Here is a 17,671-nt window from a genome sequence, read left to right as displayed (position 1 = left end):
AAGGGAGCTATGTACCTGGGAGCTTTTTATGAAGTCCACTGCAGTGCCCCCTAGGGTGCCCGGTTGATGTCCTGGCATGTCAGGGGGACCAGTGCACTACGAATGCTGGCTCCACCCATGACCAAAGGGCTTGCATTTGGTCATTTCTGAGATGGGCGTCCTTGGTTTCCATTATCGCCGAAAATCAGAAACAACCAAGTCTAGGGATGACCATCTCTAAGGACGACCTAAATTTCACGATTTGGGTGTCCCCGACTGTATTATCGAAACGAAAGATGGGCGTCCATCTTGTTTTGATAATACGGGTTTCCCCACCCCTCAATCGGGACGTTTTGCGAGGACATCCTCAGCAAAAATTGGGCGTCCCTTTCGATTATGCCCGTCCATGTAACTTTGTAAGTCTAAGTGTTTTGAAAATATGCCTACTGGTCTACTATGATCTCTATTGCAACCTTACTATCAAGCTACCCTATCTTTCCTGTTTTGGTGGCATAATTTAAAGGTACCTTGTTCCGAACTATTTGCTTTTGAGTGACTTGGTATTCCCCAGTTTTCAAGTTTAAAAGCTGCCCTATCTCCTTTTTAAATGTTGATAACAGAAACCTGGTTCCATCCTGGTTAAGGTGGAGCCCATCTTTCCAGAATATTGCCTGTGGCTCCAAATGAACATATTAGCTTTATCCTGATGAAAGCATTTTGAAAATTGAGCCCAGTGTTTGATGGCTGAATTTAATTGGCCATTTTCAAAATTACATGGACTTTGCACCTTTGAAAATTGTGAAGGAAAACACATCAGCAGATATTTCCACCTGCTTATTCTGCAGATTCTTTTTCCTTTTCAGACTACACAGGTTGTTGCAGGAAGAGTGGGTATTTATAAATAACTCCTCCCAAAATGACTATTGGTTCACTTTTTTAAATTTTTTCATTTTGTAACTACAATCCATCACCACTATGAATCGTAAACTCCTGCTAGTTAAACAACAATGATAACAGAAGTCTAATGATATCATGAACAGGGAAGGAAGCACAGCAGCCTCAGAGCAGATAAGAAAAAATGCATTAAAATTATAAAGGGAATGAAATATGGAAAATATTATGGCTGTACATTAATCATGGTTAACACCGCTATTAACATGTTAATTATTAGTTGTGATTACAAATTGAATTGTGATTAATAGTTGACTTTCTGTATCTCTCCCTCTCCTCCTCTGGACTGCTGCCGTCTCTCTCACTCTCCTTCCCTTTAGTTTTAATCTAACCTCCTTGAGTCTTCGGAAGAAAGAACCTCGGGTTGCTGGGAGGAGGGAGGGAGATAGAACTGTGGGCAGTGCTAAAAGGAGAGGGAGAGATGCTAGACTGTGCATGGGGGAAGGGGGAGAGAAGGATGGAGGGAGGGAAGTGGAGGGAGAGAGAGGTAATTGACCTGGGATGGAGAGGGTGGAGGGAAGAAAGAAAAAGAGAGAGGTGTTGGACTTGGGGGGGGGGGGATAAGGAGAGAAGGATGGAGGGAGGGAGGGAAGTGAAGGGAGAAAAGAGAAGGGAGAAAAGAGAAGGCGAGAGATAATAAGTCTGGGGTGGAGCGGATGGAGGGAAGGAAGAAAAACAGAGAGATGGTGGACTCGGGGAGAGGGCTAGAGAGAGAGGGAAAGAGAGAGATAAAGGACCTGGGGGTAGAGAGGAGGAAGGGAGAGAGAGTGTTGGACTTGGAGGTGAGAGAAAGGAAAATGCCGGGCCTTTAATCAGTGGCATAGCCACAGGGGAAGGGAGGGGAGAGGAGGGGTCTTGAAGACCTGGGCTCCTTCCTTTGGGCTCAGGCCCCCTCCAAAACTGCAGTACCTGTTCAGTGGCTGGAGGGGTAGCTCAAGCACCGCCAGTTGAAGAAATCCGCTGTCCGAGTCACCCTCTTCCTCCTTGACTGCTTGGGAGCAAGGAAGTCAGTGAGGTTCCTCCAGCCACTAACGCGTGCACTCCCCAAGCATATTCAGTTTGTGTATGAACTGAGCATGTTCAGGGAGTGCCGACATCGGTGGCTGGAGGCACCCTGCTAACTCCCTTGTTCTTGAAGCAGCACAAGGAGGAAGGGGGGGCCGCTTTGGCAGCGGATTGCTTTGACAGGCGGGGCTTCGGCATCCCACCAGCAAAGGTATGATATCTAATGTGTTTGGTGATGGGGAGAGAGGAAATATGTGCCCCCTCCCCCCAGTTTGCCAGCTGGCCATGCCCCGCCTTTAATCACAAGATAATCATGATTAAAAACTTGAATTGAAATGCAGCCTTAGAAAATATGTATTTGAAGTATTGGTAAATATTTTCCCCATTGTTTCTCTTGAAAGCACCTTAAGGTAATGTGCCAGAGCCGGTGGTTGGGAGGCGGGTCTGGTGGTTGGGGGGCGGGGATAGTGCTGGGCAGACTCGTGCGGTCTGTGCCCTGAGGAGCACAGGTGCAAATCAGGGTAGGGTATACATAAAAAATAGCACATATGAGTTATCTTGTTGGGCAGACTGGATGGACCGTGCAGGTCTTTTTCTGCCGTCATCTACTATGTTACTATGTGTTACCTGAAGATGTTCTCTCTCTTCCATTACTGTTCTTTTTCTCTTCCTGCTCACTCTGCACTTTGCTGCATAGAGAGCAAAGTGAGGAGCTGCGGAGTCTGCTAATAAAAAATACTCAGAACCAAGTGTGTGCAGAAAGAAAGGCACAGCTGCTGCTCAAAGGAGAAATTCAGAGGCAACAGAAGGAGGAAGAACAACTCTTTGCTGAGTTGTGGGAGAAAGACCGGTTAGCCAAGGAGAAACATGAAGAAGAAAATGCCCAGAGACGCAAGGAACTAAATAAGGGAATGCTGGATAATCTTGACCTGCAGAGTGCTGCAGTGGAAGCTCAGAAAGCAGAGGCGAAGAGACTGAAAGAAGAGGAAGCTCAGTTAATGGTAAGCATTGGTTTGCACTGGCAGTCCTCCTTTTACAAGGTCTGTTGTTCTGGTTTCAGTTAATAGCAAGTCAGTTTCAGTTGTAGGAACTCCTACTGCTTAGGATTTATGTAGCATTCAATACTACTACCACTACTTATCATTTCTATAGCGCTACTAGACGTACGCAGTGCTGTCACTTATGAATAGAAATCTGGCTTTATTCTGGTTATGGTTTCTGCAACTCTGACAGTTTTGTCTTTGATTGTGGGGATTTGCATTTGCTGTTCAGTGTGTTCCCACAACATGACAATAAAGCAGTGGTTCAACTGATTCAAAAGCCAGTTAAGTCGATATATTGCCATGTGGGTGTTTAGTTGTAAACTTGAGTAATTTGGGAATTGGATAACTTTTAAAAGTGCTTTTTTTTTTTTTTACATAACTTTGAGGTCTTCCTCTTACTCCTTCTTACTCCTGTTGTTGAACTTCTCCTGTAACTAGGATAACAGAATGGCCCAGAAAAGAACAAAATATGGCCAGGGAGAAAATTATCTGTATATAGGATGGTACTGTAGCACTGTATCCTCAGGAGAAAGTTTCATTGAAGCCATTGTTTGTTTGTTTCGATTTATTTTTACCATCTTTTTGAAGGAATCCACTCAAGGTGGTGTACAGCAAGAATAAGTCAAACATAAGCAATAAACAATTACAGCAGTAAAAATATTCAGATAACAATACAAAGTATAGCACAGTATACTACTTACAATGCCAACACAATTTGCAATGAAACATTTTAATAGCATAGGGTGTAAGCAAAGATGGAATATACAGATAGATAAGATATCTGCAGCATTCTGAGTCTGTTGGAGTTGGTGCATTACAGTATTCCAGTCTTGATGTTATCATGGCATGCAAAACTGAGACAAAAGTTGCCTTGAGTTGAAAGATTTTAGACAATATTTTTGTTTTCTCTAATAGCAAACTGTTCTCCATAGTTACACACATAAGTAATGCCACACTGGGAAAAGACCACGGGTCCATCGAGCCCAGCATCCTGTCCACGACAGCGGCCAATCCAGGCCAAGGGCACCTGGCGAGCTTCCCAAACGTACAAACATTCTATACATGTTATTCCTAGATACAGTAAATAGGACCCAAATTGGGGTGCCAAAAAAAATTCACGTGGTGAAGGCATTTGTAGAATAGCACTTAGAGCCGCTTTCCGCACGAAAACTTGGGCATGAGGATTTGCACCAGCTGAAACCTGGTGTAAACACTGACGCGGATTCCTGGTAGTTATACTGTGCACAACTTTAGTGAACAACCCTGATTCTCCCATGCCCTTCCCGTGGCCAAGTCCACTTTTAAGTTGCACGCTAAAAGAGGTGCATGCGCATCTTTACAAAATAGCACTTAGGTAGATGCACGTGCAGATCCAAATTGTTGCCAATAATTAATTGTTAGCACCTAATCATTGGCGTTAGATTGGTTTATTAGCCAATATAGGAACATAAGCGTTACCATACTGGAACAGAATGAAGGTCCATCAAGCCCAGTATCCTGTTTCCAATAGAGAGCAATCCAGGCCACAGGTACCTGGCAAGAGCTCAAAACAGTAAAACATATTTTATGCTGCTTATCCTAGAAAAAAGCAGTGGATTTTCCCAAATCCAACTTAATAATGGCTTATGGACTTTTAGGAAATTATCTAAACCTTTTTTAAACCCTTTTAAGCTAACTGCTTTTACCACATTTTCTAGCAACAAATTCCAGAGTTAAGAAATATTTTCTCCTGTTTGTTTTAAATTTACTACTTAGTAGCTTCATTGCGTACCCCTTAGTCCTAGTATTTTTGGAAAGAGTAAACAAGCGATTCATGTCTACCTGTTCCACTCCACTCAGTGTAGTATAGACCTCAATCATGTCTCCCCATAGCCGTTTCTTCTCCAAGCTAGCCACTTTAGCCTTTCCTCATGGGGAAGTCGTCCCATTCCCCATCCCCTTTATCATTTTTGTCGCCCTTCTCTGTACCTTTTCTAATTCCGCTATATCTTTTTTGAGATGTGATGACCAGAATTGCATACAGTATTCTACTATTAATACTTATCATTTCTAAAGCGCTACTAGACGTACGCAGCGCTGTACACTTGAACATGAAGAGACAGTCCCTGCTCGACAGAGCTTACAATCTATTCGAGGTGTGTTTGACCATGGAGCAATACAAAGGCATTATAACATTCTCAGTTTTGTTTTCCATTCCTTTCCTAATAATTCCTAACATTTTATTTGTTTTCTTAGATGCCACCGCACACTGAACAGAGGATTTCAACATATCATCAGTGATAACACCTAGATCCTTATCCAAGGTGGTGACTCCTAACGAGGAACCTTACATCATTTAACTATAATTTGGGTTCTTCTTTCTCACATGCATCATTTTGAACTTGCTAACACTAAACATCATCTGCCATTTGGATGTCTAGTTGCCCAGCCATGTAAGGTCCTCTTCAGAATCCTCTTGTGATATAGCAGTTTTGAATAGCTTTGTGTCATCAGCAAATTTAATTATCTCACTAGTTATTCCCATCTCTAGATCATTTATAAATATGTTAAAAAGCATCGGTCCCAGCACAGACCCCTGGGGTACCCCACTATTTACCCTTCTGCATTGAGAATACTGACCATTTATCTCTATTCTCTGTTTTTCTGTCTTTTGGCCTGTTCTTAATACACAATAAGACCTTACCTCCTATCCCATGAGTTTCTGATTTCCATAGTTTTTCGTGAGGTATTTTGTCAAATGCCTTTTGAAAATCCAGATACACGATTTCGACTGGTGCACCTTTATTTACATGTTTGTTCACCCCTTCAAAGAAATGTACTAGATTGGTGAGGCAAGATTTCCCTTGACTAAATCCATGTTGGGTTTGTCTCATTAATCCATGCTTTATGTACATTCCCTTAAATTGTATTCTTCATAATAGTCTCTACCGTTTTGCCCAGCACCCACGTCAGGCTCACTGAACTACAGTTTCCCATATCACCTCTGACATCCTTTTAAAAAAATGACGTTACATTGAGAAATATGGGCCCATGGTCCAGTGGGAACAAGCCCATTGATAGTAAATAATTGAGGTGGGTCATCAAGTCAACTACAAAGCAACGTGGAGCACTTTTCAACAAGTGATTGGGACAAGCATCCAGGCCACCGTGCTTGCTTGAGAACTTACGCAGGACTTTGGATACCGTGGCAGCCGGGACAACACGAAAGGTGCTCCAAATGCGGTCGGCCGGGCACTGGTCAGTAGAGGGAACTAAAGAGCAGAGGAAGTCATCCACTGCAGATAGACAACTTGCTGAGGTAGACCGTAGAGTTAAAATTTTATCCTTGAAGTAAGTTGCTAACTGGTCAGCTTGGGGGTGATCTCCACTGGAAGATTACTGCTTTCTAGTGTGTAGGAAGGAAGCAAGGAGTTGGTTCAATTTTCTGGGGTCTTTTCCCACAGACTCCAATTTTTTAGAGAAGTATGCACGTTTAGCTTGCTTGATTGCATACTTCTTTGTACAGTGACTGGTTTTCCAGGCGTCGTGCGCCGCAACAGTTTTTCGTTTACGCCATGTTCTCTCCAGCCTCCTCGTCCTAGTTTTCAAGGTTTTCAGTTCTGTAGAGAACCATGGAGTGGAGCTGTGGTTGTAGGAAGCTTTAAGTCGCATAGGCTTCTGGCATTTGCATACAGACATTTCAAACAGTGTTTGTTGTTCCTATTTACAACTTGCTTAGCAGTTGACAGTAGTAATTTGCAATCTATAAAATCTGTCTGCTCTTTATTTAAAGAACCTGCCAGCTCATTTTCGAAAGAGAGAGGCGCCCATATTCCGACCCAAATTGGGAGATGGGCGCCTTTCTCCCGTGGGTGCCCAAATTGGTATAATCGAAAGCCAATTTTGGGCGCCTCCAACTGCAATCTGTCACGGGAATGGACAAAGTTGACAGGGGCATGTCGGAGGCATGGTGAAGGCAGGACTGGGGTGTGTTTATCGGCCGAGCAAAGATGGGCGCCTTCGGCCGATAATCCCCCAAAATGGGCTTTTTTTTAGCGAGAATTTAGGTCACTTTTTTGGGACCCTTTTTTTTCACGAACAAGCCCCCAAAAAGTGCCCTAAATGACCAGATGACCACCGGAGGGAATCGGGGATGACCACCCCTGACTCCCCCAGTGGTCACTAACCCCCTCCCACCAAAAAAAAAACAAACAACTTTTTTGGCCAGCCTGTATGCCAGCCTCAAATGCCATACCCAGCTCCATCACAGCAGTATGCAGGTCCCTGGAGCAGTTGTTAGTGGGTGCAGTGGACTTCAGCCAGGTGGACCCAGGACCATCCCCCCTCCTACCTGTTACACTTGTGGTGGTAAATGGGAGTGCTCCAAACCGCCCCAAAACCCACTGTACCCACATCTAGGTACCCCCCTTCAGCCATAAGTGCTATGGTAATGGTGTAGAGTTGTGGGCAGTGGGATTTGGGGGGCTCAGCACCCAAAAGGGAAGGGAGCTATGCACCTGGGAGCAATTTGTGAAGTCCACTGCAGTGCCCCCTAGGGTGCCCGGTTGGTGTCCTGGCATGTGAGGGGGACCAGTGCACTACGAATCCTGGACCCTCCCATGACCAAATGCCGTGGATTTGTTCGTTTTTGAGATGGGTGCCTTCGGTTTCCATTGTCGCTGAAAAACAAAACCGCCCAGCTCAAATCTGCACAAATCCGATGCATTTGCCCGGCACAAACCGTATTATCGAAAAAAAGATGGACGCCCATCTTTTTCGAAAATACAGTCTGTCCCGCCCCTTCACGTACCCGTTCTCGGAGATAGACGCCCATGGAGATGGGCATTCGCGTTCGATTATGCCCCTCCTGGCCTACTATGTTCTCTATTGCAACCTCATAATTGGGATGCCATATTTTCCCTGTTTTGGTGATATCTTAATCTTCTATCTCCTTTTTAAATGATGATGCCCACAGCCTGGTTCAGTCCTGTTAAGGTGGAACCCATCTTTCCAGAATAGATTCTCCGTATCTTGCCCATTTCTACAAATCTAAAACCCTCCTCCCTGCACCATCTTCTCATCCATGCATTGAGACTCTAGAACCCTGCCTGTCTCTTGGGTCCTGCACGTGCATCTCAGAATCGCATGCAAGTTTGCACACTTAAGTTTGCACTTCATTTATAGAATCTTGGGAATGGGTCATATGACCAGACTTGCCACCAGACAGCCAAATACCTCCAGTCTTATATGGAAAGCTGTCTTTCATCACCCATATACAGTAGTTCCTGCATTACCACATCTAATCTCTATTCCAAGAGTGAAAGGAAAATGTCCACTACCCAAAAATGAATGGGATATTAGGAATTATTTCGCAATAAATGTATAATAAAATGAGAATCTCAGTGTGTCTGTATAGATCTGTGGTGCAACCACAGTTTTAATATTGTATGCAGTTCTGGTCGCTTAGGTGAAAAAAGATACAGCAGACCTAGAAAATGTACAGAGAAAAGCAACAAAAATGATAAAGGGGCTGGAAGGGCTTCTTTATGAAGAAAGACTAAATAGGTTTGGGCTTTCATGTTTGTAGAGAAGACCACTGAGAGGGGATATGATAGAGCAGTGATCATCAATGCAAGGATCATGAGCCAGTTTAGATTTCTAGTGTGGCCTTGGTCATTTAAGCCTTTTTTGGGTAATAAGAGAAGGAAAGCCCAAAGTTAGCTTGTTACTGCAGGATGGAAAGCAATGGAGTTTATTGCCACAGTAACCGTTCCTAACAAAATTCTGCCCCTTGTTTTTAAGAGCTAGCTGAGGGTGTCAGGTGTGACCCAGGGACAAAGCATTAGCATGCCAGTCAATTTATAACTGTGTATCTATACAGTGGCGTAGCAAGGTGGGGGCGGTCCGCCCCGGATGTCGGCGGGTGGGGGGTGCTCCGTCGAGAGCCGACAGCTCTCGTCTCCTGCCGCTACCCTGCTTTTTTTTTTAATCCATTGCGGCGACGCAGGCAGCGCTTCCCGTCTGCCTTGTGAAGGAGAAAATCGCGTTGCTAGCGTCGGGCCTTCCCTCGTTGTGTCCCGCCCTCGAGGAAATAGGAAGTTACCTCAGAAGAGGGCGGGACACAACGAGGGAAGGCCTGATGCCAGCGATGCGATTTTCTCCTTCACAGGGCAGACGGGAAGCGCTGTCTGCGTCGCTGCAATGGATTAAAAAAAAAAAAGCACGGTAGCGGCAGGAGACGAGAGCTGTCGGCTCTCAACGGAGGGGGCACAGGACGGGACTGGCTCGGGGGAGGGGGAAGCTCAGAGGGGAGAAGGGGATTGGGGAGGGTGGGAGAGCCTAGAGGGGTGCTCAGGGGAGAAGGGGATTGGGGAGGGTGGGTGAGCTTAGAGGGGTGCTTAGGGGAGCAGGGGATTGGGGAGGGTGGGGGAGCTTAGATGGGTCACTGGGTGCTCAGAGGGGAGAAGGGGATTCGGGAGGGTGGGGGAGCTTAGAGGGGTGCTCAGGGGAGAAGGGAATTGGGGAGGGTGGCGGAGCTTAGAGGGGAGAAGGGGACTGGGGAGGGGAGTGCTCAGAGGGGAGAAGGGGTCTGAAGCTGTAACTGGGGTCTGACAAGGGGGCAGGAGGGAAAATGGATCCATGCCTGGGGCAGGTGGGAGAATGGGTCTGGGGCTGAAAAAGGGGGATGCAAGGCATGTGGTGGATGAAGGGGGCTGAAAAGAGCGGGCAGAGAGAGAGGGGACAGACCCTGGATGGAAGTGGGGAGTGTGAGGGAGGGCAGACCCTGGATGGATGGGAGAGGGAGGGCAGACGAATTGAAGGGGCAGAGAGAAAGGGCAGATGGTGGGTGGAAGGGGGAGAGAGAAAGAGGGCAGCCTGGGGCAAATGGTGGATGGAAGGGGCAGAGATAGAGGGCAGATGTGGATGGGAGGGAGATGGCAGACTGGGGCAGATGGTGGATGGAAGGGGCAGAAATAGAGGGCAGACAGTGGATGGAAGGGCAGAGAGAGAGGGCAGACAGTGAATGGAAGGGACATTAGAGAGGGCAAACACTGGATGGCAGAGAGCGAAGACAGATGCTGGATGGAAGGAAGACAGTGAAAAGAAGATGAGGAAAGCAGAAACCAGAGACAACAAACTGTAAATAAAATATATATTTTTATTTTTTTTGCTTTAGGATATAGTATTGTAGCTGTGTTAATAAATGTTTATAAATAGAACATGTAAATAAGGTAATCTTTTTATTGGACTAATTTTAATACATTTCGACTTAACTTTCAGAGAAGAAATCTCCTCCAGAGGCACAGTCTTTCACAGGTTTTGTCAGGGAGATGGCTGTGGCCATCCCATTTAAGTCGGAAATGGAGGAGGAGTCCAGGGCAGCGATGTTACTGTACCATTGCACCCTATCCTTAAAGATGTTCAGATGAGGAATTGAGAATCTTCCCTCAGTGCAGGTAGCAGCCAAGAAGGTGGATACGCAGTATGAAATCCAGGAGGCTCCTGGATTCAAGATGGCCTAGTTGCCTCACCACTCTTTGGTAGTCGAATCTGCTCTCAAGCGAGCTAAGAGTTCTCTGTCTCATTACTCTGCGTCCCTGGGACGAGAGGCCAGAATCTTAGACTCGTTTGGTTGAAAAACTTTTCAGGCCTGAATCTTGTTGCCTGCATCCAGTCCTACCAGCTCTACACGAGCCTTTACTTGGAGTCTCTAACTAACAGTACGCTTAATCTGGTAGAATCTCTCCCTGAAGAACAGGTCGCTGAGCTTCTCCAGTTGGCCAATAAACAGATGGAGTGTCTGTATTATTTGGCCAGGGGCGCATACGACACTTTTGATATCGTGTCCAGATCCTCTGGAATGGGTGTGGGGATGTGCAGACTCGTGTCTCTGACCTGGAACAGGCTGTTTAGGAGAGGTTAGCAGACGTGCCCTGCCAAGGGGACAACGTATATGGAAAGAAATTGGAAGAAGAAGCTGACCTCATTAAAAAGCACACTGATACTATCCACGCTGTCGGCAACCTCCATCTGCATCTTCAATAAGATTTTTGACTGGGCAAAGGCGCAGGTCCTACTACTGTCGAAGACATAGGTACCAGCTTTCTGCTCTGTCTATTCAGGTGACTCAGGGCCCCCATCCCAGGACTTTCCAGACCCATCCCAGGCCTCGCCAGCTGACTCCCCAGACACAGCAGGACATGGGCTTTTGACTGGCTCCAGCAGAGCAGAGCCGCTCAGAGAGTATCCATTCCAGACAACCTACTGGTCGGAGGAAGGCTCACTTTTTATCACCACAGATGGCCCTTTATAACCTCTGACCAGTGGGTGCTTCAAATAGTCTGTTGCAGGTACACTCTAAATTGGCATCAGCTACCGCCATATTGCCCACAGGGAGCATCTTGCATCAGTTTTCAGCACAAGCAAGTACTTGTACAGGAAATCGCCCTTATGCAGGCCTGAGCGGTCGAACCCATACCACCAGGAGAGGAGGGGCAGAGATTCTATTACAGATACTTCCTTGTGATCAAGAAAATGGGGGGATTCCAGCTCACCCTAGACCTAAGGGCCCTGAACAAATTTCTGGTGAAAGAAAAGTTCAGAATGATTTCTCCGAGCACCGTACTTCCTCTCATTCAGGAAAAGGATTGGCTATGCTCTCTGGATTTAAAGGATGCCTATACCCACATTTCGATACTTCCGAGTCACAGGAAGTATCTCAGATTTTGAGTGGGGAAGCACCACTTCTAATATCGCGTTCTGCCATTTGGCCTAGCGTCTGCCCTCAGAGTTTTCACCAAGTGCCTGGCGGTGGTTGCAGCATGTCTACACAAAGTGGGAGTGCATGTGTTTCCTTACCTGGTCGATTGGCTGGTCAAGAACACATCTTAGGAGGGGGCAAGCGAGTCAGTGTAGTTAACTATTCAGGTGCTAGAGCTACTGGGGTTTGTCATAAATTGTCCCAAGTCCCATCTCATTCCAGCACGACAGTTGGAGTATATAGGAGCCCTGCTAGACACAGCGCAGGCTTGGGCCTTCCTTCCTCTAGCGAGAGTGGATACCTTGGTAGCTCTTGCCTTGCAGGGCTGCAGCAGCCAGCAGGTTTCAGCTCGGCGAATGTGGAGACTGATGGGTCACGTGGCCTCAACAGTGCATATTGCTCCCATGGCATGGCGCCATTTGAGAGCGGCCCAGTGGACCTTAGGTTCCGAGAGGTTTCAAGCCATGGGGAAGCTAATGGATGTCATTTGCGTCCTGCCAGAGTTCGCTCATGCCCTTCTCTGGTGGACGATCCAGTCCAATTTCCACTGCATCAAAAGGTGTTCACAATGGATGCATCCAACCTGGGTTGGAGAGCTCATGTGGATGAGCTTCACACTCGATGTCGGTGGTTTGCTAAGGAGGCTCATTTTCAAATCAATCTCTTCGAGCTACCGGCCATTTGGAATGCTCTAAAGGCTTTCAGAGATCGACTCCAAAATCGCATTACCCAAATTCAGACAGACAACCAGGTTGCAGTGTTTTATGTCAAATTGATAACTGGAACTTGCTGAAAAAATGTAACAATGTATAAGTCCACTGTTTATGCTTTCCAAAAATAATAGGACATATGATGAAGCTACAATGTAGTAAATTTAAAATGAATCGGAGAAAATGTTTCTTCACTCAACGTGTAATTAAACTCTGGAATTCGTTGCCAGAGAATGTGGTAAATGCGGTTAGCTTAGTGGAGTTTTAAATAGGGTTGGACGGCTTCCTAAAGGAAAAGTCCATAGACCATTATTAAATGAACTTGGGGAAAATGCACTATTTCTGGGATAAGCAGTATAAAATGTTTTGTACTTTTTTGGGATCTTGCCAGGTATTTGTGACCTGGATTGGCCACTGTTTGAAACAGGATGCTGGGCTTGGTGGACCTTTGGTCTTTCCCAGTATGGCAATACTTATGTACTTATGCTCAGACACAATCCTCATGCACTTGTTTGACAGGTCTGGACTGTCAAAAGCCCAGACCTGTCAAGGTTAGGGGCTGGAGGTCCATGGGACCACCAGATCCAAAGTACCCCCACCCTGAGCCAAGCGAAATGGGGACTGGAGGTCCAGCGGACCTCTGGTCTCCTGACCCCCCCCCCCAAACACAAGTTCGGGGGGCTGGAGATCTGGTGGGTCTCCAGCCCCCCAACCCCCCTAGCATCCCCTCAAATGTCCCTGGTGGCCCAGTGGGCTGCGGGTCAATCTACCCACCACCTGGTGGTCTAGCAGCCCTTCCCCACCCCCTACCTTCGTTGGAGGAGGGAGGTGGCCTCCCTCCTCTTCCATTGCACCACCTCAAAAATGGCGGCGCCCAACCCTGCCCAGTGTAGGGTTACCATATGGCTCCAGAAAAAGGAGGACACATTGATCCAGTCCAGGTTTTGCTTCCATTGAAAGCAATGGAAGTAAAACACAGACTGGCCCAATCTGTCCTCCTTTTTCTGGAGCCATATGGTAACCCTAACCCAGTGCATCCTGGAATGTGCTGGGTGAGGCTTCACTCCATATAAGGGAGACTCCCTTATATGGTGTGAAGCCATGCCCAGCGCATCCCAGGATACACTGGGCAGGGCTGGGCGCCGCTATTTACGAGGCGGCGCTGATGGAAGAGGATGGAGGCCACCTCCCTCCTCCAGTGAAGGTAGGGGATGGGGGGATTGACCCCCGGACCACTGGGCCACCAGGGACAGTTGAGGGGATGCTGGAGGGGGGGGGGTTAGGGGGGCTGGAGAACCACCAGATCTGCAGCCCAACTGAACCTATGTTGGGGGGGTTTCGGGGAGAGCAGAGGTCTGGCGGATCTCAAGCCCCAGTGTCCCCGGGGGGGGGGGGGGTCAGGCCATAGTTCCTGCAGGGGGGGCTGCTGAATTGGGGGGAATGGGGGGCCTGCTAGCGTGCAGATGTATGCTGGACAGGGCTCACCATTCCTCCCCTGTGGTCTGCAAACCCTAACATGTTTGCCACGGCCAGTGAGCCAATGTTTGCTGCACTGGTCGCTGATCATTGGGGAGGAATAAGTTTAGCATGCATTTGCATGCTACTTGCACTAAGAGCCCTATTTTGCATGCATTTGCATGCTAGTTGTGTTCAGAGCCCGCGAGCGCGTTGTTTTACGCACTCTGGGGCTCTGATCATGGGGCGGTAGGAAATGCAGGCGCTAGTATGGCGCTAACAGCCTCTAGCGTCTGCGTTTGCTTCTGATCATCGGCCCATGAGTGTTTTTCTTTTTCTCTTCTCTTTATTTCTGCCTCTCCCCCCCACCTATCTCCCTCTCCCCTTCACCTCTGCTTTTTTCCATTAATCCTTTATATATTGTCAACCATTTTGCTGTAGTATAACAAATGCTCATAAATAAATAAATAATTAGAATATTTTTTTCAAATGTTTGTGAATAAATTAGCCACAAAATGATGATGATGATGCCAGACTGTAATGTACAATATGCTTATGCCTGGTAATTTGTTCCTTAAAGGAAGAAGAGAGGCGTTTACTTAAGATGGAGGAAGAGCGGGCGCTGATGGAGAAGCGACAGAAACAGCAGCAGACCAGGGATGTACTAGACAATTGTGTCCGTTTGAAGATGAAGCGACTTAACAAAGCACAGCAGGAGGAACTTGCCTTGGACATGAAGATTTTAGATCAGCTTCTTCATGAGACCAGTGATGACACACAGGAAAAACTACAAAGGAAGGTATGAATTAGCGTTTTGTTTTTCTAATGTTTGGCATTCCATTATTTAGCTGAGTTTATATACTGATTTGATGTATGAAAAACATGGGTATAAACATTGAGTGGTACTCCTTGCATTTCATAAGTGGAAACCTGTTCACAAATATCTTAAATTGAGAGATTCCTGGTTGAAATTTCTTTTTTTCCCATATGTTAGTTGTTGTTGTTGTTGTTGTGTGTTTTGGGTTTGTTTGTTTGTTTTTTTTAATCTGAGAATTTTTATATTTTTGCAGTGTTCAGGTAGAAGTAGTTCTTTCAAATTATTTATAAGCAGCAGTAGTTTGCTTGTCCTGATATTCAGTTGGCCATTCTGTTCAAAGATATCTGGACTACATGTTTGTTTATTTTTAAGTGTATTTTCAGCCACCTTATGTGATTAAATCAGACCACTGAATATGAGAAATACATGAGCTGATAAGTACATAAGTAATGCCACACTGGGAAAAGACCAAGGGTCCATCGAGCCCAGCATCTTGTCCACGACAGCGGCCAATCCAGGTCAAGGGCACCTGGCGAGCTTCCCAAACGTACAAACATTCTATACATGTTATTCCTGGAATTGCGGATTTTTCCCAAGTCCATTTAGAGATTGAGTACCTTTTTGGATATGCTTGGGGGAAGTCTACATCCTTTCTTTGTTTTGTAGCTGGAGCTGAAGAAGGAACAGCAGATCTATCGTGAATACCTGGCACAGCAGCTAGAAGAAGAGAAGCGTCAGGAGAAAGAAATGGAAAAGTTAGTAGAGGCAGACATGAAGAGAGCCTGGGCAAAGCAAGCAGAACAAAGAAGGCGTGAAAGAGAGGCCAGAAACCGCTTAATGAAAGAGGTGTTGGACACAAGGTGGCTTCAGCTCAAGGAGAAGCGTAAGAAACTTCCCTTAGATTTATTAAGAAGAGTTTTGCTACTAACCATAAAGGCAGTCTCACTAGTTTACAGTAACAGCAATAACAGCAGCAGCAGCATTGTTTAGGAACCAACTGAAACCTTTGGCTGTTTTAGTTGTATTGAGGATAATTACACTAGCATCAAGATACCAGTTTGGCTTGGTAACAGTGCACATATAAGACAAAAGTAGTCATGCAAATATATACAAATTAACCTGAACTTAGAGGTTTATACCTGAAACACAGTTGTTTTCAGGTAACCTCATTCATACCAGGCAGTATATCAAGTGTTTATAAACTGTAAACTTGTTTTACCTCACTAAATACCAGTTTACCCAGGTAAAAAGGATCTGAAAATGGTTTCTTCTCTGTGGGGGAGTAGCCTAGTGGTTAGTGCAGCAGACTTTGATCCTGGGGAACTGAGTTCGATTTCCACTGCAGCTCCTTGTGACTCTGGGCAAGTCACTTAACTCTCCATTGCCCCAGGTACAAATAAGTGGGATAAACATGCGTGGGATAAGCATAAAGGAATCCTGTGCAGAAGGAATGGATCCTCAGGAGCTTAGTCAAGATCGGGAGGCGGGGCTGGTGGTTGGGAGGCGGAGATAGTGCTGGGCAGACTTATACGGTCTGTGCCAGAGCCAGTGGTGGGAGGCAGGGATAGTGCTGGGCAGACTTATACGGTCTGTGCCAGAGCTGGTGGTGGAAGGCGGTGCTGGTGGTTGGGAGGCGGGGATAGTGCTGTGCAGATTTATACGGTCTGTGCCAGAGCCGGTGGTTGGGAGGCGGGGCTGGTGGTTGGGAGGCAGGGATAGTGCTGGGCAGACTTATACGGTCTGTGCCCTGAAGAGCACAGGTACAAATCAAAGTAGGGTATGCACAAAAAGTAGCACATATGAGTTATCTTGTTGGGCAGACTGGATGGACCGTGCAGGTCTTTTTCTGCCATCATCTACTACTATGTTACTATGTATATACTATGTAGACCGCTTTGAATGTAGTTAAACAAAAAACACAGAAAGGCGGTATCAAGTCCCATTCCCTTTCAGCTAAAGTATAAGAAGTCATTTCATATTTATAGCTGTATAGAAAGAAAGTATTCCTTGATGCACGTTTAGGTAGAGGGACAAAAATAACAAGGTAGATTTTCTTTCTTTTTTTTAAACTATGTTTTTATTCAAGAACTTTTTCATTTCAAAAACAGAGAAAAAATAATACTTTAAAGATTAAGCAAATGTTCACAAAGTAAAACCTCCTCCCTTCCCTAAAAATACTAAAATCCAACCCCCGCCCATTGCCCCCCCCCCCCCCCCCCCCATCCATAAAGTTCAATGATTCGCAACTGAGGACATCCATTGTTGGTCCTTCAATGAATGCCAGCTTCAAGAGAGCGAATAACCTTCACACTTCAGATATAACCTAACTCTTTTATGATGATGCCATCAATGCGGACAAGTGAGTCCATTCCTCCCGAGTGGGATCAAAATATCTTTGATAACAATCTGTTAATTGTTCCAAGTCCTGGACTGCCTTCAGTCTAAATGCACCATGGGTCCCATTGACTGTTTCTGTTTTGCTGCAATTTCACACTTGGCCACAGCCAAGCACATTCTTTAAGTCTCGTTTTCCATTTACACCCTCTTCTATTAGCCAGGTCAAGTAAACAAAATTTTGGCTTATAAGGGAATGGAGCTCCCAAAGCTTTCTCCAGCAGCTGAGTTACAGTTTTCCAGAAAGTTTGTATTTTCCTGCAAGACCACCATATATGAAGAAAAGTCCCCCAGTCTTTCAAACACCTTCAACACATCAGAAGCATTAGTGGGAAACATCGCTTTTAATTTAATTTGTGTATGGTATCACCTAACAAAAACCTTATAGGCATTTTCCTTAATTAACACACACACAAAGGGTTTGTTCATCCCACTAAATATAATTTTCCAAGCACCTTTGTTAAACTTTTCTCCCCAATCCCTTTCCTATTGAAATATAAATGTAAACTTCTAGAATTCCCTCCCACTTAGAAACTTATATAATATGGACACTTCAGTTTTCCCAGTGCCACCCACA

General features: G+C 45.9%; 1 protein-coding gene across 1 annotated transcript in view; it reads left to right on the top strand.

Moving 5' to 3' along the window:
• The window catches only part of CFAP53 (cilia and flagella associated protein 53), a 72,508-nt gene that overhangs the window by 35,350 nt on the left and 19,487 nt on the right, over positions 1-17,671 (top strand). The window contains exons 4-6 of the mRNA XM_030191948.1: positions 2,633-2,936; positions 14,464-14,682; positions 15,367-15,583. Of these exons, the coding sequence (XP_030047808.1) occupies positions 2,633-2,936; positions 14,464-14,682; positions 15,367-15,583 (740 nt within the window). The remainder of the gene's footprint in view (positions 1-2,632; positions 2,937-14,463; positions 14,683-15,366; positions 15,584-17,671) is intronic.

The sequence above is a fragment of the Microcaecilia unicolor genome, chromosome 2, assembly GCF_901765095.1.
Source record: "Microcaecilia unicolor chromosome 2, aMicUni1.1, whole genome shotgun sequence".
In the NCBI taxonomy this organism is placed as follows: domain Eukaryota; kingdom Metazoa; phylum Chordata; class Amphibia; order Gymnophiona; family Siphonopidae; genus Microcaecilia; species Microcaecilia unicolor.
Note: the sequence above shows the minus strand (reverse complement) of the source record. Positions and strands in the feature narration are given on the sequence as shown.